General features: G+C 41.3%; 1 protein-coding gene across 3 annotated transcripts in view; it reads left to right on the plus strand.

Annotated features, from left to right (window-relative positions):
• Positions 1–20,821, plus strand: part of DACH2 (dachshund family transcription factor 2) — a 245,347-nt gene that overhangs the window by 118,826 nt on the left and 105,700 nt on the right. For 2 of the 3 annotated variants that reach the window (XM_041396690.1, XM_041396692.1), the window contains exon 2: positions 2,504–2,622. In XM_041396690.1, coding sequence (XP_041252624.1) covers positions 2,504–2,622 — 119 coding nt within the window. The remainder of the gene's footprint in view (positions 1–2,503; positions 2,623–20,821) is intronic. The other variant, XM_041396691.1, reaches the window with a different exon arrangement.

The following is a 20,821-nucleotide window of genomic DNA, read 5'->3' on the forward strand; positions in this document are numbered from 1 at the left end:
CAGATACGTCACTTGCTGTGAGTTCTGGTGTCCTCCCAAGCTAAAGCTGTTGGTTCCTGATAGGTGACACACCTCTGGGGATATCCAGGGAATCCAGCTGGAATTTTGAGGTGTCTGCAGAAGCACTGGGGGCTCTGGGATCCCTGTCCTTGCTGGGAAGCAGACACAGGGCATGGGGACTGCAGAACTCGGCGTTGCAGACCCAAACGGGTCCTTGCGGGTGTGTCACGGTCAGCTGGGAGCAGCGTCCAGTTTTTCATTTAAGCTGAGATAAAATCAGAGACAAAGGACCTGGGTTTTACTTGAGTGGATTCAGCTGGGAACAATTCCATTCCAGTTATCATGGCTGCAGCTCTCAGCCCCGAATCTGGGCCCTAGGAGTTCCTGAATTACAGGAATGCTCGCTGAAAGGGCTTTCCCTAGGGCAGAAGAACTCTTGTTGTTCTTCAGTCCATCAGTCCCTTGCCCAGGAGGACCCTGATTCCAGGGACACCAGTGCTGTGTTTTCCCAGTGGAGCTTCCCTTGCCTGTGTGAGGGAGGGTATAAACACAGCCAGCAGGGTCCTGGAAGGGAGTGGAGTAAGTTTTTAATGTGAACTTCTCTTCCTTCATCTCTTGGGCTTTCCATGCGGGTCAGTGCTCAGGCACAGGGGCCACGTTAAGGTGTGGAAACACCTCTGCTCAACCTGTGGGCTCAAAGTCAGCTTCTGAAACTGCAGAACCAGGGCTGAAACTCCACAGCCCCCCCTGCTTATCCTCTGAAAATACAAATCATGACTAAAAAGTCTCTTTGTAAAATCTTCTGAAGCTGTTTGTTGCATTTTGAAAATGTTTTTTTCTTAGATTAATACCAACATACGGAGTTTTCTGCAAAAGATTTGTTAGTATTTGAGCTCGGGGAGAAAGTGTTTTGTTGTTTTGTTGATTGAGCTCTTCCACTGGAGAAAGCTGCTAATTTTAGCTGGCTTGTAGGGTTTTTTTCAGAGACAGTAAGTGCCAGCTAAGCACTTACACATGCCTGTGGATTACAGGCTCCTGTAATTCAAAAGAACAATGATTCCTATTTGTTCAAAACCCCCACGTATCAACCTAATGCTGTCTGTTAGAAATTTTGTTGTGCAGGGGAAGATTTCAGCAGGTGATTTTAATAGAGAATGCATGTGTGCATCAAACTTCCCCTGGAAATCAAATGCTCTTATTTTAGGTTTACATTATTACAGCCCAGCAGTTCTTGTAGCAAGCTTTACTGCACAGCCATCATAGTATGATAAACAACTGAAAGCATCAAAAAGAAAAATGGAAAAAACACTGAATAAAATGAAATTCAAAATGGACAAACCCGAAGCTAAAAAGAGGGGGGAATGGTTTTATAGAGATAAAATAGTAAACCAAAAAAATGATTTTGTGCTACTTTGATGTACAGTAAAACAAAATAACACTAGCATGGTGTGAAAAATGAACAGGTTAATGGTACCTCTGTGGAGTGCTGCTGGAAGTTGTCTTCATTTAAATGCAGAGTTTGTCGTGCATTGATGGAGGGCTTTGCCACTGTAACTTGATAGAGTGAAGTTTAACTTAAATTTCTTTGTGAACTAGAAGTCATTTTGGAAATGCTTTCTATTCAAACCTCATTCATTGTTGCAGCTTAGTTACTTTATGCAGTGTTTCACTCTATGTTGTCAAAAGCTCTATTATTCAACAGAGTAAAATCTGTTATGACCAAAGAGAAGCAGCAATACTTTTCCAAACATGAGGAGGTTGCATTTTTATTAGATGGCTTGAGGAAGAGTCAATTCAAATGTTTTTTGGCCTGTAAATCTGTGTTATGATGGCAGTGGAGGATGGGGACATGTACACACACTGCTGTAAGGGGTGATAGCTGAGAACAAGAGTTCAATGGAACCAGTCTGGGAAGGGGCCTCTGACATTTTGGATTAAAATCTGCATCCATAATTCACAAACTGGTGAGTTTTTCAGCAGGCTGGGCTGGCACTTGTTTGATCTGCAGTAGTTAAACCCACCAGTCAGTCTGGGAAGGTAAGTGGTGAGCTTTGCAGAGCTCAGGGTTAAGTTAATGCTATCCTTCAGGAGGAGGCAGGTACCCAAGCTTTGAGGTGATGTTGCACTCAGGGTTGTAACTCTTCATCTCCAGGCATCGCAGCCTGTAATTTTCTGTGTTCCAGGTGCACAGCAGAGACTCTGGAGCAGTCACTGCTATAACCCCTCTCCACTGAGCTCCTCTGAGGTCATGGCAGCCTTGGATAATGGAAAACCTTACTGCTGGCTCTTGTGACACCCGTGCAGCTCTTCCCTGTTGAAGAATCAACAAATCAACCAAGTGATTTGTTCCCTTTTTTTTTTTTTTTTTGTCCCAGGCAGGAACTTCTAATATCTATTTTCACCTATCACCGATGGTTCACGCATTTCATACGAATCGATGGCGTGTGTGGGGAGCAAACATTTCACAAAGAAAACCTTGTTTTCATTTCTGCTCTTGTCCCAGCAGCTCCCGCCCAGGACGACCCCCCAAGCGCTCGCTGGGAGTGGCGATCCAGGAGAATGCACGGCTGCTGCCCCACGGAGTGCCAGGCCTCCTGTCACCAGGCCTTATCTCCCCAACAGGTAACAAAACCCATCAGATGATCAGCCTCATCTCTTCATACTGCACAGCAGTTAAAATAAACTAATATTGATCTAACTGCCTTGTCCTTCAGGGCTTTTGCAGGCTTTACCAGAGGTTACATTATTGGTTTTTTTTTTTTTTTTTTGAGCGTTCGTGAAAACTCTGTTTTGCTGCTGCAGTGACTGAAATCTAATGGATTTGTAATTTAGTTCTTTATTAATTGTAATTTCCTTACAGGAAATTCCATTAAATGTGTTATTTTAGTAAAAGCAAAAAAAAAAAAAAAAACCCAACCAACCTGAGAAGCTGAACTGTTGTCTGGGAGGCCTGTAAGAGGCATTTCTTCCTTTGAAATGCATGTGTGTTTTAGTTCTCGTGGGATCTGAGCAGCGTGGCTAATGCCTGGTGTATTGTAACCCCATTAATGTCTGCTGGGGAGAGACAGAGATGCTTGTAGGAATTACAGAAGGAGCACTTGAAAGCAGATAAGTCCACGTTGCCACAGTGCACTGTGCTTTAATAATCTGCTTTCAGTATCATAAAGTGAAAAATTTAGCATGAAAATATGTGGAATTATAAACATAATTTAATGCATAGTATTAAATTTCACTTCATTAATTTATTAATAGAGTTTAAATTAAATCTTGTGCTATCCTGATGAGAGTTTTAATTTTTTTATTAATTGCTGTATGCTAAAGGTAAGTTGATTTTCATAATAAACCTATATTCACAGGCTGTATTCATAAAAGTGTTTGCTTAAATATTCAACAGGCTTAGCAGTTTTAGGATTGCTGTCAAAAGTCCAGTCTAAATAAACTGTAACTCCCTAATAACCAAACACAGTGAAGTGTTTAGGAGAATATAAGTTGTAGAATACGTAACAGGAAAAGCAGAATTAAAAAGATCCTTGCTGGGAGTGGAGTGCCATCGCTCCTGATCCCACAGATCACTCTGCTTGCAGAACCTGTGCACGGCAACCGAGGGACACAGCGAGAGCCTTAATGCCCCTGCAGCCCCAGGGTTGTCACAGGGAACCTTCCCTGTGGAACAGGGGAAAGAACATTCCTGAACAATATTCACAGCAGCCTTAGCTGGAGCAGTTGACAAGGTATGAAGGGGCTTGGCCAGAGCCACGTGCCACAGCTGGGCTGCTGCAGCTTCAGGCACTGCTCATGTTTGTGACGGGGATCCAGAGCTGTGATTTCCCTCCTGTAGCTCATCAGTGAGGGGTTTTAGTATCTCTGTTGTGTTCTCAGCTCAGGAATTTCATGGATTCTTGTTCATGTTACTGCTGATAGACAGGAAAGCGCGAGAGCCTCTTGCATTGATCAGTTCTTCCCTGAAATCCAGAATATTCCGTGTTACTTTTCCACTGTGTGTGTGTGTGTTTGCAAATAGGACACCAGATCACACAGACTGCCATGCTGCTTCAAACTGGGAAATATTTTAGGATGTGGCATGTTGGGTATGCACAGTGAAGCACCACAGACACATTCTGTGTCTCACAGATATTTTGAGTAGCACACAGTTTGAGCAGAAGATGATGAAGTTGAATTTCCAGGCTGTTGGGAGTTGTCTGGAGCCTGAAGTGTGAGTGGGCTCCATCCATCCCCTGTGTTTGGCACAGGGAGGGAGGTGTGTTTGGGGGGTGTCTGTCAGGGCAGCCACCTCCCTGACCCTGGGAAAACCTTGGGGAGTCCCAGACAAAGTGCCTGGAGCAGATGACAGGGCTTTGGGAGCAGCTTGGAGGGCAAAATGCCCTTTTCAGAGCGTGGTGGTGTCACCAGGGGCTGCACACAAGGAGGTCCCTGTGGCTGAGGTGGCCCCAAGACCAGCAGGACAGCTCCTGAGCCCTGTCACTCAGGGCCACAGCTCCCCAGGGCTCGTGGGGCTTATCTTACTCCTAAGGAAAGGACAGGGAAGAGCTGGGGGAGCTGCTGGGCAAGCAAAGGTGCCAAAAGAGCCTCTTGTCAACTCCCTGGGGATCTGAGCTCTTGTGGCTCTGGATGGAGCCCCCATTAGCTGCAGCTGTACCTCTTTACACACAAATTTCTTGTTGCTTTGCCTGCAGTACTTTGGGATTGGATTCTTTCCTTTGGCTGAAATGAGAACAAAATGGGTTTTAACACTTGTCGTAGAACAGAGGTTTTTCTTCCAGATTTCCAAATGGTGGACAATAGAGTGGAATAAAAGCTGCTCCCTGCTCCCATGTGGATCTTTGGATGGCTGTGGGAGGGGAGCAGGACCAGGAGTGAGGAGATTTTGCAGCATTGCAGGGTTGGATCCATCCCTTCCAGAAGAACAGAGGCTGACAGGGAGGCAAGACAGAGTTTTTACATCTTGAGGACTTCTCTGGTTACCTGCCCCCTCTACCTGCAGTGTAATTGCCTGAAGCATTTCCTCTGGATGTCTTGTCCTTGATAATCTTTGTGTCTGATCTTGCCCATTGTTCCTATAGCACAGATATGCAGATGTTAATGTTAGTCTGCCTACATTATTCTAATTAAAAAAAATCACTCTCATGTGGCTCCCTCATTTGCTATGTCCAGCTTAGTTGCTTTCTTCATTTTAGTAACAGGCTCCCCATCAGCAAATGCATCATGATTCATCCAGCATTGCATTTTTTCAGTTTTACCTCCCCTCCAGGCTGCTGTCAAGGTAAAGTGGAGGCAGTGGCGTCCAGGCTGGCTCTTGGTTAGATGGATGGGCCTGGAGAAGTCGCAGTTGTGGCTGCAGAGCTGGCAGCTCTGTCTGGAGGGGGTATTACCCAGTGATGATTAGTAACTTCCTGCAGACTCAGACGAGCCATCTGTGTTTCCACTCCTTGAAATGTGCTGTTATTTTCATCACCCATTTGGTTTGTGTCAGCTCGGTTTACATGGTCATTTTCACATAATAAACAGGTAGTTAAATTAGGCACACTGCATTTCCCAGTGGGGAGGGTATTTTTTTGACCTCTTGGCACAGCGAGCTCTATCTACTCTTAGACCTAAGTAAAGTGTGAAGGAGCTGCAAGTGAAGCCTCGACCTTTTTAAGTGTTTGTAGGTACTTTCCACCTTGGGGGAATGGGAATATTTGGGTTACATCTGGGTTAGTGCTGTGCCTGAGAAGGATGAGGTGCTGTGTGTGGGATGCACACCCCAGGGAGGGCTCAGGAGGCAGCACAGGAACCCTGCCCTGCCTGCATCCTTCAAGAGCTGATGTTAAGCACTGTCCATTTTATGTTAATTTAGGAGAAAGTGTTTTCCTTTTTGTATTGATGTAGGAAATGTGGGAATCAGCGTGGTGCCCCTGCCTGCTGTGAGGGCAAAGCTAAAATCCTGTGTGTCACAGAGGGATGGTCATCAAAGGCTCAGTCCTTCAAACAATGCCGTGGGATGAAGTGACATGGACAAAAAAAAGGCTTTATCTCCTACTAATGTACAAGTCTTTATCATCAGTGTATCTTAACAAGACAGCTGGGACTTATCTGTGGAATAGGTTCTCAAGGAAGTTTTGGGGTCTGAAGCATTAGTTTGCTGTGTGGAGAGAAGCTGGAATCTGTTACGTGATTGAAGCCAATGGTTCAGCAAACTGTTCATAGGGGATGAAGCTGAAAGAGTGCTGGATCTTTTGGTAGTTATCTGTGCAACTCCAGTCCTCCTACCCTTCATTTAGGCTGTCCTCAGAAAAGGTTAGAAAACCACTCTGCCTTCGCTGCAGTTTTCCTCTGCTCAGTCTGTAGAATGGCTGCTATTATTTCAATAAAAGCATTTTGGGGGCTGCTTCATTTTGTCTTCAAGGTATTGTAGAGGGTGGCTCATGGGGAAAATGATCCTGTCTCTAGAGCTTAGTGAGATGGTGGTACAGGGCACACGGCAGCTGTGTGGGGCAGTTTTGAGGCAGTAGGATGGGATTTCTGTGAGTGCCCCTGGGCTGGGAGCTGCTGAGGGCTCAGCACAGGGATGGCAGGAAGCCTGGCTGGTGGGGAAACTCGTGAGAAGAGGAAAAAAAGGCATTTTCAAGTGGGTACTCAGACAGAAGCAAACCACCTGCATTGCCAATGTGTAAGATAAACTGCTATTTTCATTATCTGCTACGTTAGTTTCACCCCTCTTGAAATGATTCTTCTTTTATTTCATAAGCAGTTAAAATAGACACTCTGTCTAGAGTTTTTGAGAATGCACTGTTTAAAATATTGACTCATTTGTACAGATACAAATACTTTTTTCAGAACAGTTTTGTCTTATTAATAGTTAAAAGTATCTGTTGTGAACTTAATAGTTTCAGGTAATTAATAATTCAGTGGAGTTAATATTTTAATAGCTGCACCAAGTCACATCATTGTGGGACTCAAATAGAGCAGCTCACAGGATCTGGTAACTTCATGTGTTCTTCAGCAGTGACAGCAGCAGCCACTTGGTCTTTATTCAGCAAAGGGAGCATTAAACAATATTTGCTGCAGTCTTTGGGCATTTTGATGTGTTGTCTCTGTGTTAGAGCAGTGGAGGAGGCTGGAGGCTTTTGGGGTCTCTGGTGCCCAGTTGTGTTTGTCAAGGTGGGCACACATCAGCCAGCACAGCCTGTGGCAGCTCCTGCTGCCAGCAATCCCACGGACCCTCTCCTCACTTCCAGCATTTAACTGAACATTTCTGTGTGTTTACATCCCATTTCTGTGGCTCATTTCGCTGTTTACAATTACCCTTTTATTTTTTGGTGGTGTTTTTTTTCCCCTGTTGTCATACGTGACATTTGCAAGTTCCATTTATAATGAGAAACATATGCAGGACTTTGTCACTGTTGGCATTACCTGGCTTGGTAGAAATTATTATTTTTAATCAAAGGCAAACACACTGATTAAGGATGCCACAACACTCCTCTGCCTATGGGGAGCGTTAACAGTTTATAAATTGTTCTTGGTGACAATTCAGTAGTGAATTACTTTGATATATATGGCTAATAAATTAATATGATTAAGTTAATGAGTAGTACAAGTGTTGCCAAACTCCACTCGTCGGGCTTTTAATGCTGCTCCACATTTGCAGCTCGAGCTTCCCCCTGTGGTGAGAGGATCAGTGCTACCTACGCACTGTCATTGTGATAAATGGCATATCCCACAGTGCCCTGCACTCCATCTGCTGTGTCCCCAAAATGAGAAATATTTTATACAAATCACACACTCAGAAGCTCAAAGGACTGTGGAAAGATCTATTTTTTCAAACAATAATAAAAATGCATACGTCTCTTTAGCAACTCTTCATTTTTACTGTCATAATGAATGCAGATAGATTTGGGAAATGAAAGCTCGTGTGAGTTACATAGGAAAGTTATCCACTGCACAGTAAAGCTGACAAATAAGTTACATGTGCGCTCTTTCATTTTATCATGAAATGTTCTTAGATAAAAAATGATGTTAGAACATCTATTTAACTGGATTTTAAAATTAAAGACCATGTGTGCAGCATGATTGAGTACCACCCATCTCATGCCAGCAGATTTCTGTGCTGAAGGGAGCCTGAATTGGAGTGAATGAGGAATGCAGGATCATATCATTACTCTTTTAATACAGCCATTCACTAGAGTTCTGATAATCTGAGAACTATACTTGGTGACTGTGAGTCACTCAGTTCCTCTTTCCTTTCCTCTTTTAATACTATCTTTCTTTAAAAATCCATTTTCAGTGCCTGCTCTGTCAGGTGGGACATTACGCTTTTGACAAATGAATAGTTAAAGCTGTTGAGATTTTGCTGAATGGTTAACCTTGTTGTAAATTTAATTTACACTTAGCCTCAGTTACTAATTACTGTCCGAGAAGTGTGAAACTCAGCAATGTACTTCGATTTTTATGCATTGGTAAAATTTTTTTTTGAAAATTAATCCTACTGAGTTCCTACATCTTTAAGGAAAACCAAGTTCAGTCAGGGTGGTCACACTGAGAGAATTGAGCCTGTATCATCTTGGCACTCAGGGTGGGGCTGCACTGAGCTTGCCTTGATTTGCAGGTGGAAGGGAAGCATTTGAAACAGCTGAAGTGTCACAGAGTTAGCAAAACCAGTGAGTTTTCATCTCCCTGTTTGTAGCATCCATGGCTTTCTTTTCCAGCAGCTTTTCTGGTAGCCTCTCCTGTCTCAGGTCTGGAGTGATCATAAAGCCTCTCTGCTTCTCTCTCTCGTCTTCAGCTGACTTTGAAACTTTTTTACTCTTTTAAGTTATTGTTAAGAAGTGTCTTGAAGTCATAGATAGCATCAGGAGGTGTGAAGGACTTGCCTTCAGCACTCCCTGTTTTCCGGAGGACTGTTTTGGCAATAACACTATTACAACTGAATTGGTTTTGTTAGGTTTTATTTTCCTGTACAGTAATAGTTACCAATATCACAAACAAGTGAAGTTAAATGTATCTCATTGTGTTTGTGTAAGATTCCCACACTGACTGCATTTTGTGTGTCCAGCAGTATTTCAAAGACTTATTAAACTCAACTTATCTGCACACACTTAAATTCTTACTTCTGTGACCTGAAACTTAGTAGGTGCAGTTTTATCTGGAAGAATAATACACCTCTGGTTGCAAAAAAATACTGATCCATCATCTACTTGCAATGCTAAACACTGCCATATTTATATAAATAATATTCTCTTGAAATGCAGCACTTAGATCTGCATTAGATTGGAGTAGTGGGGCTTCCTAAAGGAGAGCTCTATAAAGCTGTATTTTGGCAAAATCCTTGATACAACAACACTGGTGAGGTTATGCAAGAAAAGGGAGAGAATTAATCTCACTGGATTAAAAAAATAAACATAAAACATGCTTAAATCCAGGTGGTTCCATAGTTCTGGTCAGGTACTGAGTGCTTCCATTGTGATTTTAAATGTGTTTGTGCTCTGGTCCTTGTCCCATAGCTGTGGAGTCGTACACGAGGGAAATGCTTCAGTGTGATTTAAGATCAGCAAACAAATAATCCCAATGATTTGGCTTGGATTACTTGATGTCTTAAACACAAGTCTTTCCTACTCCCCACAGAGTTTTGGAGAACAGGTTCTGTAAGGATCCTTTGCAAAGCTGCAGATGCAGTCAGTGCCTGATCCCAGATCACTCCTTGGCCGGAGTGGTGGCTCCTCCTGCCCAGGAACAATGTGCTCTTCCCTCAGCCCTCCCAAGCAATAAAAGTGGTGCCAGGGGCTGGCAACAAATTAGAGTTTGTGATGAACAGGAAACATCTCTTTCTGAGCAGTCTGAGGCGGTGCACGTTTTTATTTGGAAGCGAGAATAACTGAAATAGATTGATTGCCCGATCACTCTCATTAAGTGAGGTTGTAGTAGGATTTCTCTGGAAATGTGTTTGTGTTGTATAAACTATTTTAGTTGTGCAGTTTTATAAAGGTTGCATAGTTGTATAAACTGTTTTATCACAAGGGACATTAATTGGTGTAAAGCAAAACAAGCAGATTAATGAGTGCAATATTTATTGTGCACCATCCTCTGCTGAACAGAGAGGCCTCGGGGTTTGCTGGGGGCAGCTGCTGCTGCTGATCCTGGGTTGTGCCTCTCTGAAAGATAAATGTAGGGCTGCAGTTCTGGAGGATTCAATCTAGAAACCAAATTCATGCTGAAAATCCTTTGCAAAAAATTAGAAATTCCTCCAGCTACCAACCTCCTGTGACTTGAATATGAAAAGCTGCACTTCAGAAAGAGAAGCATTTTATATAATACATGTCTGAATATAAATGACGGATATTTTATTAGGAAAAGAAAGCCTTTATTAAAATATAATGATCTACATTGTTTTTATGTAATCTAATGAATTACAGTAAAGGCCTGAGAAATGAGCTGGAAAAGGTGCTCTCCCATGAAAGCAAGCTATGATAACCTTTTTGTAATTTTTTAACATGTTGAAAGAGTATTTCTACACAGACTTATTAAATTAAGCAAGGTCACCTTTTCATTTTATTACCAGAATTAGTTTCCCAGATCATGGACTTTGATTTTGAAAAATGTAGATGAATCATGCACTAACATATGTCAAGTAGAAAATTGGTTGTAAAATGATAAATCATTCTGATGCACATTACATCTTTGTTTTTACTGTTGAACACTTGTAAAAATTAAAATGCTTAATTGCTGGGGTTTTTTTGCATTTGCATATTGATTGGATGTACTTTAATAATAATAATAATATTTCTAAATGGATTATCTCTCCTGACTGGGGCAGTCTCAATCTAATATTTGCATAAAAGGAAGAAAATATTCTCTTCAGTAGCAGTATAACATTTTGTTCCTTTGACATGCAGTATACAGTCATTACCCTGAAAGGTTAGCTGTAAATAATAACCAGTGAAACTGGGCATATGCCTAAAGATGAGCACATATATTACATTTACCAGTCTGACCCCAGATCAGCAAAGCAGGAATAAAACTGACATCATGTCATGCAAGTTGTTTAGATGTGTTCCCAAATCTCTGCCTGTATATTATAGTCTTTTTATACAAGATGTGTGAGGAGGAAAATTAAATTTAATGGATGTTTCATAAATTTAATGTAAAATCTGCTTTAATTGTTCATAAAAATTTCATAATCATTCCTAATTAAGAAAAAATGTCATATATGTTTCTAGTCCCTTGGAATGACTTCAGTTTTTCTGTCTTTGCCTTCATCACCTCCTTTGTTAAAAAAGAAGCAAAGCACAGGCTCTTTGCTGGGATCAGAAGTGAGAGAACATCCCAGCAGTGGCCCCAAGCTCTCTGTAAATAGGGGAGTGAATGGAACAGGTAGTTTTCATGGTGCTTGTATGGTTTCACATGTAAAAATACAAATGTGCAGCTGTAGCTGGGTCTCACACGAGCAAGAAGCCTGGTCCTGGTGCTGGTGCTGCACTTGGTTTGGCCCTGGCAGTCACAGAGCAGGTGACTTCATTACACTGAAATCAGGCAGAAAATGTCCTTTTCTGGCCACTCGAGTGAATCAGTCAAATTATTGAGTGGCAAAACTAATTCTATGCCTTGGGCCATCAGAGCTGCCACTTTCTATAAGTCAAGCCTTCCCTTAGTGTGAAATTGTTTTTTATTTTATTCTCTTTCATTTATTATGCTTATTTCAGCTCATCCACTCGGTGATGTGAATTACCCAGCACACCAAAGCTGTTTCAGATGTGCAGCCTCCTCGTGCCTTGCTGGTGAAACTGGACTGGTTTCTTTTTATGGAACTCCTGATCTGTTATGATCTATACATTTAAAGTAATAGTTCCCTTTTTCAGGTGAGAACTCAAATGAGGAGAAGAGTTTGAATATGGTTTTAAATTAACTAAAAGTGCATATGGCTGAGCTCTTGTTTTAAAAGCACTTACAATTCAGATGGGTCACATTTTTAAGAACTAGAAATATATCTACAGTGAATTGTAGGCCATTAAGTACTAGGTAATTTGAATGACTTTGACAGAAAAAATACTCCTTTGGAAGGCACTGAATATTGTTTTCCAGCAGTAAAATATTGCCTTCAATTCTGCCAGAAACAGATCTGAGAAGTGCTGAAAGCACTCATACAGGTGATATACCCTAGGCAGTAATTGGGTGTATAATTCTGTCCAAATGGCAATCCCTCATCTGACTGTGCCCTCTGGTACACAGCATTAACATCTTCCAATAAAAGAAGAGCAAAACATATGGAGGCTTTTATTTCAAGCAAAGAAAAATCAAAAAAAGAATAATGAGGATAAAAAGCAAAGTGCCTGTGGTGATGGGCAAGGCAAGTTACAGGGGAGTTGCTGCAGCAGAGTGCTTCAGAACAGCAGAGCAAAACCAGCCTGAAGGCACCTCCCAAAGGCATCCAGGTACAGGTGCAGGACAGAAACTGGGAGATGTACATATATCAGATACTAAAACAAAGAGGGATCATGCAGGAGAGAGCAGGGAGGTTGCCTGAACTCCTGCTCACACCGAGCTGGGAGCTGATGGGTGGAAGGAAGGAGGAAGAAAGGGAAGTTGAAAGGCTCATACTGTGATGAAGATGGATGCATTGCTGACAGTGTCAGAGCAACAGCTGCTAAATCTAGGAGGCACTTGAAAGAGCCTCTCCATTTTCTTAGGTGTGGAAGTCAATAGGTTATTTGGGCTAAGAACACCCTATTATTCAAATGCAGCTGACCCAGAAAAGTTTGCCAGCTCGCAGTGGCAATTCAGAGGGCTCTGCCCTGGTGGGTTTAGTACTTCCCTTCCTGTGGACTCCTGTGGAATATATGGATATACTGATCTCAAGTTCTTCTCCTGGAATTTATTAGATTACTCAGTGTTAAGCTTCAGAAGGCTGTTTCGTGTTTGTAGCTGGGTTAGATTGCTTAAAACTCATCAGCAGAATCTCTTATTCAAACCTGTTAAACGTCAAGGAAATGCACCATGAATTGTTTTGGCTTTCCTGTTTTGGAACCGGTTCATTACAAATTTTAATTACAGATAATATTTCTTCAGTGTAGCTTATCAGTCTACATTAGCTAAGCATGAGTCCTAATGCTGTTGGGAATTTGTGTTCATTTATGGGACTTTTTCACTGTAGATTACACTCAGGAAAATATCCTGGAAAGAGTTTTTTTGCCCATTGATATGGACACATCCTTCCCTTTCTGTTGTGTCTCTCCTGATCTCCCTTTTTCCTTGCATCACCTGACTGCCTTTCCTTTTTTCTTTTTTTGCCCTGGACTTTTATGTCTGCACCACAGTTTGTGCTGACCTTGAGGTTGCCCTCAATTAATTCGCTGAGCCATTCCCACACCATGGCCCTCTCCAAAATCCTCTGCACCTTCTTCCTCCTGTTTGGAAAAGCAGAGCCATCCCAGAAACTGCTCCATGATAATTTTTCTTTTCCTTTCAAGTTAGTGTTTATTTCTAGGCAATAAAGAGAAGGAGATACAAAAGAGATGGAGAGAGGAAGCAGTAAATCCTGGGGTCGCTTTGGGTGGGTTCCCTGTGCTCAAGCCAGCCCTGTCTGTGCCACCTGCAGCAAGAGGAGGGTTGGGAAAGGCTGGGATGAGAGAGAAATCTCATCCCTGGAAGTTCAGCAAAGCCCTCAGGATCTGAAGGTTGTCTGCCAGGAATCAGGATCAGGAATTTGAGGAGGAATGGTCAGAGTGGTGTTCAGATTCTGATCTCTGGAGCAGCACTGGTCCAAGACTGTATTTGTGTGATATCCCTGTAGGACCTCTGTGCTGATACAGTGAAAATGATACTGAGATCAAAATAGTTTAGGAGACAGTAAAATATGGCTTAGTTTTTGGATTTGCTACCTGCATATCGTTCAAGGCTAAGATGATTAGGCACTGTGTTAATTGAGGAACTGGCTGGTCTTGGCAGCAAGTTTATTTTCTGTTTTCGTGTTCCCCAGCTCAAGAAAAAACGTACTGGTCTCCAAATAATGGGTGAACTGTGACAGCTAACATGAGTTATCACTCATGTATTTTTTGCAAGATGATAACCAGTAATACAGCTGCAATACTTGCATCTTCTGCATCATCAAAGTGTGCTCTTACACATCTGTGAAGTTATAAATGGGAATTTTGCAGTGGATTTTCTGGGATGCCATTCAGCTGTGGTTGGGGGAGTAGTTAAATACTGTGGTGAAATGATTTTTCACAAATACAAAGCATCCATAACTGTTCCTTTTAAAATGTGCTCAAGAAACTTTGAACTAGTTTCAGCCTCACCTTTCATTTTTTTCAGCTTGATGCATGTTTATTTTACAAAATAAAACAAATTCAGTTTGTGTAAAAGGAGCTATCCTGTGTCTAAAAGGAGTTATCAAGATTAATTTCATCAAGCAGTTGGAATAAAATATAATAATTTCCTCTTAGTTTTTTATATTAAATCTCAGATTAAAAATGAAGGTTTTTCTGAAGTGCAGAATGGATGCAATGTTGGTTGATCTCAGTTTAACTCTGATTCTGAAAATTCATGATCTTCATTGAAATTGATGAGCTAGAGTAGGTTGGCACTGATCTTGCCAGTCCATTGCAATGTTGGTTGATCTTGGTTTCAAGTGTGATTCTGAAAATTCATGATATTCATTGAAATTGATGAGCTAGAGTAGGTTGGCACTGATCTTGCCAGTCCAGACTTGTAACCATGTCAGTATTTACTTCAGGTGGAGCAGTCTGTGTTTGCCCATTTCTGCACATTTAGAAGAAATACCAGGAGCTGCAGATGCTTTCCTGCTGGTTGGGTCATTTTCTGGTAGAGCTGTGAACTTGTGGTGTGGCTAAATATTCCCTCAGTGTCTCCTAAATTCACTGCAAGGTCTCTCACTGCAAGGTCTTACTTTCTCTGGGAATTTCACTGGAGACAATTAACTATGCAATGCATGTATTAATCAGATTAACTCCTGATTTTTCCTTTAGATAGGAATGTCTTGGTTTCTCAGTTTGAGACATTCATTTTGTTCTATGATGTCTTTAAGTGAAAGGCAATTGAAATATCTTCTCTGGGTTAGCTTTAATTTTGCTTAATGGATGAAGATGAAAGGCAGCCTCTTCCCCAGGGTTGGTTAACACTGGAACTTGAACCTAATTAAGGGAGTTGAATTTTTTTATTTTTTAAATAGTTTCAAAAAGTGAGAATGGCATTCCCAGGTGCCTGGCTCCTGGCACAGGGCTGGGGACTCACTTGGCATCTTCTGGTGCCCCGTTGCCATCGTGCCATTTCCGAGTGTCTGGGTTTGACTGGCAGCTGTCTGTCATCCTGCTTCCACTGCCCAGAATGATGCCAGCACTTGGATGATGCCATGTGGGGACTGACGAGGTTGATTAGTCAATAGGTACGAAATATTTAGATGGTGGAAAATGTGTGTAGTACAGTGAGGCCATGATTATTAGTCATGTCTTTAAAAAATCTTGCACTCAATTTCAGGGCATTCCGCCCACAGGAGAAGAGTGAGAGCAGATTTTTGCAGAGAAATTGCAGAGAACTGTGGAAGATAATTTGAAGTTGCAGTCCCTCAACATTTGTATTCTATTTGGGATGTCACTTCCAGTAAGCTTTTTAGAAATGTAGCGGTGCAAATGGAAAAGTTTCAGCAAATATTAAATGTAACAATGAAGACTTTTGTTCTTCATTAAAACATTTCCTGATGTTTCCCGATAGATTTTCATCTAAACACTTGCTAATCCCAGAGCTCTGACAGGCAAGGCCTGCTGAATTAGGCCAACTTCTGCTACAAATAGCTGCTGCACATGAAACAGTAATCATTGCTTTCCAGTCTATTATTAGATTGACTTCATAGGGATTGCTTTTTTCTCCTGTGAGTTGATGCATAAATGACATGCTTTACCCTCCAATAAATCTAACAGCAGAGTGGCTCTGACATGATGTTCATACCCCTTAGTCCCATGACAGATTATTTTTGATGGCTGCAGAAGTTTACAGCAGCTTGAAACCATTAGAATTTAAAGGCATCATTGAAATTTTACAGCGTACCTGCCTCAGACACAACAGGGCTGGGGCTGCTGTCACCGCCTGTCACGGGAGCCCTTCCTGCCTCTGCTGATCCCCAGCTGTCCTGGAGAGGGGGAAACTCTCTGCAGCTCCTCAGGGAGCTCAGTGTCCTTCTGTGCATCCTCTCCCTGTGCCCAAAGCTCCACCTGGAGACAGTCCTAAAAGGCGGGGCACAGACAGGGCTTGTGAACCTGCTGCGACATCTGAACCTTGCTTCTTGTTACCCTCTTTAAGCGTTTTTATATTGTTAGTGGTCTCTTCATTCCCAGATTCTCGGTATTGTTAAATTCAGTTCAGTAGTGTATATGTGCTTTTAATCGTTCTTTTTTTTTCCAGATGTAAGGACTTTGTTATTTTTTTTTTCCTGATGAAACACAAGTAGTTCTTTTTTTTCCCAGATTTAAGGACTTTGTTATTTTTTTTTTTTCCTGATGAAACACAAGTTAAGTTTGCTAAGCTCAGGACTCCTCAAATCCAAGGTGTTTACTGCTGTTTGTGTCCCATGTGAATGAATGGCTGGTTTTAGCTCTGGTTCTAAGCTGTGATTAGCTTTTGTTTCATACATCTGTCTGAAATTTGCTGCTCTTAGGCAGAATTACAACTATAAAATTGCTGTCTAACTATAAAATTGCTGTCTGACTTAGTAGGAAAGTCCGTGCTGATTTCCATTGATTTGTGTGTGTGTTTGTACATACCTAAAAATCATCATATCAAATCGAGCTCTGCAGTTTGCCATAAATCTCTCAAGAGGTTTCTCTTCTATGAAGTTTCTAAGAAAAGAAATGAAAACTTTTCCCTCTAACAGCTCTGGTTTTGTATTCTGGACAGAGTGATTGAACCTGCTCGTGTTTTTAACTTCTGTAATATTTGTGTCAGGCAGATTGGTGTGGAATAGAGAGCTAATCTTAGCACAGATCTGCTGTAGCCTGTCAGGTTTATATTTGACAAATATCATTTTTAGGGAATGCCGTCGTGGAGTATAAGATACAAAGATACTACAAATAGAACATATTGCTGATAGATAAATAGGAAATTGTCCAAAGAAATCTTTCAGGTATTTGTTCTAATTAGGTTACTCTCTTTTCTTAAAAAAATCAACAAAAGAGATGTTGAAAAGTTACATGGATTGAATCCCTTAGTAAGGTGGGTTTGGAAATGGGTTCTAGTTCTGCTCTGTTGTGGTCACAGACTTCCCTTTTTTGAGCATTCTTTACCATAAATGTCCTTTCCTGTTTGAGAACACAGAATATGAGGTGACAAAAAGATTTCTTTGTGGAAATCTTAAGCCCTGTGGATTTATATATCAGTGTTTAATATTATATTACAGTCTTTCTGGAAATAAAACTGATTTTGTTACAGTAAAATATTTATGCCTTAAGAGGAGGATAATTTAAAAAGGTATTGAGAAGGCATTTGGAGTTTCCAAATGTGAACTTCAGCTATGGAATCTTGAGCGTTAAAAGCTACTCATTAGATCAGGGAAGAGGACTAATACTTCATGTACTCAAGTAGGCATTAAACTTGGTCCTACTAGAACACCTTGAAATTTGATTTCAGGTGTTCAGAGCATTCTTGAACAGGGTTTGAGTCTCGGTTCCCTTGAATTAGCTGAGCTGCCTGAGCTCAGTGTGGTGGTGGGTCAGTTGGGACCGTCCTGCAGGAAAGGCTGAGTGGGTTTTATGGGGCTGGGCTCGTTTATGTCTGCAGCAGTGACCTCTGCTCTTTCCCTCAGCATGGATATTCCTACATATTTTGTGATCTTTCGTGTTATAAATGATGATGAAATGGTGATCAGTTGGGCTCTGTCTCACAGAACCTTCTGCAGATGAAATAGAGGCTGTTGACAACACAGGGAACCATGCAATTTCAGAATTAGGCCATTTTTCTTCTGACTGGGAGAGTCAGAAGTGAAGGGACCCAAGGATTAATCCACTGTTTATATCCATACAGAACCTCACAACATGTGGATTAAATCTTCCCTGCACCTGCAGTATAACATTTTCCTCATGCTGTGGAGTAATACCTTAACTAAAACCACCTCAGCTTTCTGGTGGCTTCAAAGACATGAAAAACAAGAGTCAGGATGAAAGCATTTTATTGTTTGTAATTTTTAGCATAGTGCATATTAAATGTAATAACCGATGAGTTTAGGAGGATAATCTATTACCATATGCAAGAACAATGCTCCATAAGTTATACACATCTTTAGGAACTGTTAACTTTTATAGAATTTGCTGCAACAAATCATTCTGGGAATGCTGTGTACTTGTGTTTTCAATTGAGGCTCTAACATTTGGTTGAAGTATCTTCTGTACTTCTATCATCTCATAATTTCCTTCAGAGCAACGAGAGAACAATCTGCATGTTGGGTGGGAGGATGAGGGAATGCTAATTGAAACCATGTAATAAAAAGGTAATTTAGCAAAACTATTAGTTTTTGGTTTTTTACTATTTTAAACCTATTATTTTTAAAATTACATCTGTATTAAAAAGGCTGTAAAACTCCACTCCATGTCAGCACATTGCATCTTAATTCTCATTTTCCTTTGCATGAATAGTAAAGTCTTTATAAATTGAGAACCAAAATTAATTGAATAAACTTCAGTTGAACATTTTTATGTTAATGTTTGGATTAAAAAAAGGCCTATTACAGACTTTTTGAAGACCATTTAATGGTTTCTATCATTGACCACACCTCGAACGCAGTATGGCAAAAAAAGTGCTGATGGAGGGAAACAAAGCCCAAGAACAAATGTTAATTGGGTTTTGTGTTTATGGCTGGTTTTAGGCTGTGATGGACTTGCTTACACCCATATCTGTTGCTAGATCATGCTTTTCCAGCCACAGCCATGGTCAGAAAATGCTCTTTTCAGCCTGGCAGCCAGTGGGTTGCACAGTTCAGCACCTGCAGATGGGGCTGGGGGTGACCCAGGTAACTTTCCTTTCCTAGGTCACTTTTGAGCTGAAATGTGTCTTCCATGTCTAGTTCTTACAAATCTTTCATGAGCAGGGAATTTCTGTTACAGAGAGAAAAATACAGGGGGCCTGGTGAGTGGGGAGAGCAGTGCTGAGGCTGAGCCAGGGGCAGAGAGCTCAGAGACCACCTGGCCCTTCTCTGAACCTGCTGGATCGTGTGTTTGTGTGAATTTGGATGTGTGTTTAGGTGTGTGTTTGTGTGAATTTGGGGGTGTGTTTGTGTGTTTAGGTGTGTGTTTGTGTGAATTTGGGCGTGTGTTTGTGAGTTTAGGTGTGTGTGAATTCAGGTGTGTGTTTGTGTGAATTTGGGTGTTTGTGTGTGTTTGTGAATTTAGGTGTGTGTTTGTGTGAATTTGAGTGTTTGTGTGAATTTGGGTGTGTTTGTGTGTTTGTGTGAATTTGGGGGTGTGTTTGTGAATTTAGGTGTGTGTGTGAATTTGGGTATGTGTGTGTGTTTGTGTGAATTTGGGGGTGTGTTTGTGAGTTCAGGTGTGTGCTTGTGTGAATTTGGGGGTGTGTTTGTGAGTTTAGGTGTGTGTTTGTGTGAATTTGAGTGTTTGTGAATTTGGGTGTGTGTTTGTGAATTTAAATGTGTGTTTGTGTGAATTTGAGTTTTTGTGTTTGTGTGAATTTGGGTGTGTGTTTGTGAGTTTAGGTGTGTGTTTGTGTGAATTGGAGTTTTTCTGTTTGTGTGAATTTGGGTGTGTGTTTGTGTGAAATTGGGTGTGTGTTTGTGAGTTTAGGTGTGTGTTTGTGTGAATTTGGGTGTGTGTGTGTGTTTGTGTGAATTTGGGGGTGTGTTTGTGAGTTTAGGTGTGTGTGTGAATTTCAGTGTGTGTGTTTGTGTGAATTTGAGTGTCTGTGTTTGTGTGAATTTGGGTGTGTGTTTGTGTGAATTTGAGTGTTTGTGTGTGTTTCTGTGAATTTGGGTGTGTGTTTGTGTGAATTTGGGTGTGTGTTTGTGTGAATTTGAGTGTCTGTGTGTGTTTGTGTGAATTTGGGTGTGTGTTTGTGTGAATTTGAGTGTCTGTGTGTGTTTGTGTGCACCCCCAGGGCTGGGCAGGGTTGACCCAGCTTTTCCCTTTGCTCTCACTCATAAATGCTGGGATTACCTGGGCGATGGTTTCCTCAGAATGCCATAATGTAATCTCAAACCTAATACTCCAACAAGCATGCACTAATTAAAACTGCAATTATATTTTTGCTCAAACAAAACGACTTAATAAACATTATCACAAACTGTTTACCCTTCCCAAAAACAATTTATGCTCACTAATACAATTTCCCATTAAAACTGCTGCCAGGTAAATTAAAAACTCTTGAAATAGTAAGTAAGTGGGAAATTAATTCAACAGTTTAATCTAGAGCTAATAACAGTTGCAAGCTCAGAAAAAGATTGCTACAGCAGGGAGTTAATTAACAGCTTATTCCCCATTTGATAAAAGTAATCCACTCTAATTCCAGTGTAATTTACCTCAATGTAATATAAAACCACAAGCTGCTTCTGGTGCTGGTAATTATTAGCCTTGTCCTGTGGCCACACTACAATAAAATTCAGCAGTATCTTAATAATAAGAGGCAGTCTGCTAAATGCCCACAATTAAAGATGTAACATGGAATCTTGAAGCTGCAACAATCATCTGCAAAGCTAAAGGGGCTGGAGGTGCAGTTGTGACATCCTCCAATTGCTGCTTCTCCTCCTCCTCCCCAAGGTGGGCCTTTCCTAGCCCGGGTTGTTTTCCTGCAGGAAGTTCTGGCTCATAAATGCACCAAG

This window comes from Onychostruthus taczanowskii, unplaced genomic scaffold, assembly GCF_017590055.1.
Source record: "Onychostruthus taczanowskii isolate IOZ18803 unplaced genomic scaffold, ASM1759005v1 scaffold13, whole genome shotgun sequence".
Lineage (NCBI taxonomy): Eukaryota > Metazoa > Chordata > Aves > Passeriformes > Passeridae > Onychostruthus > Onychostruthus taczanowskii.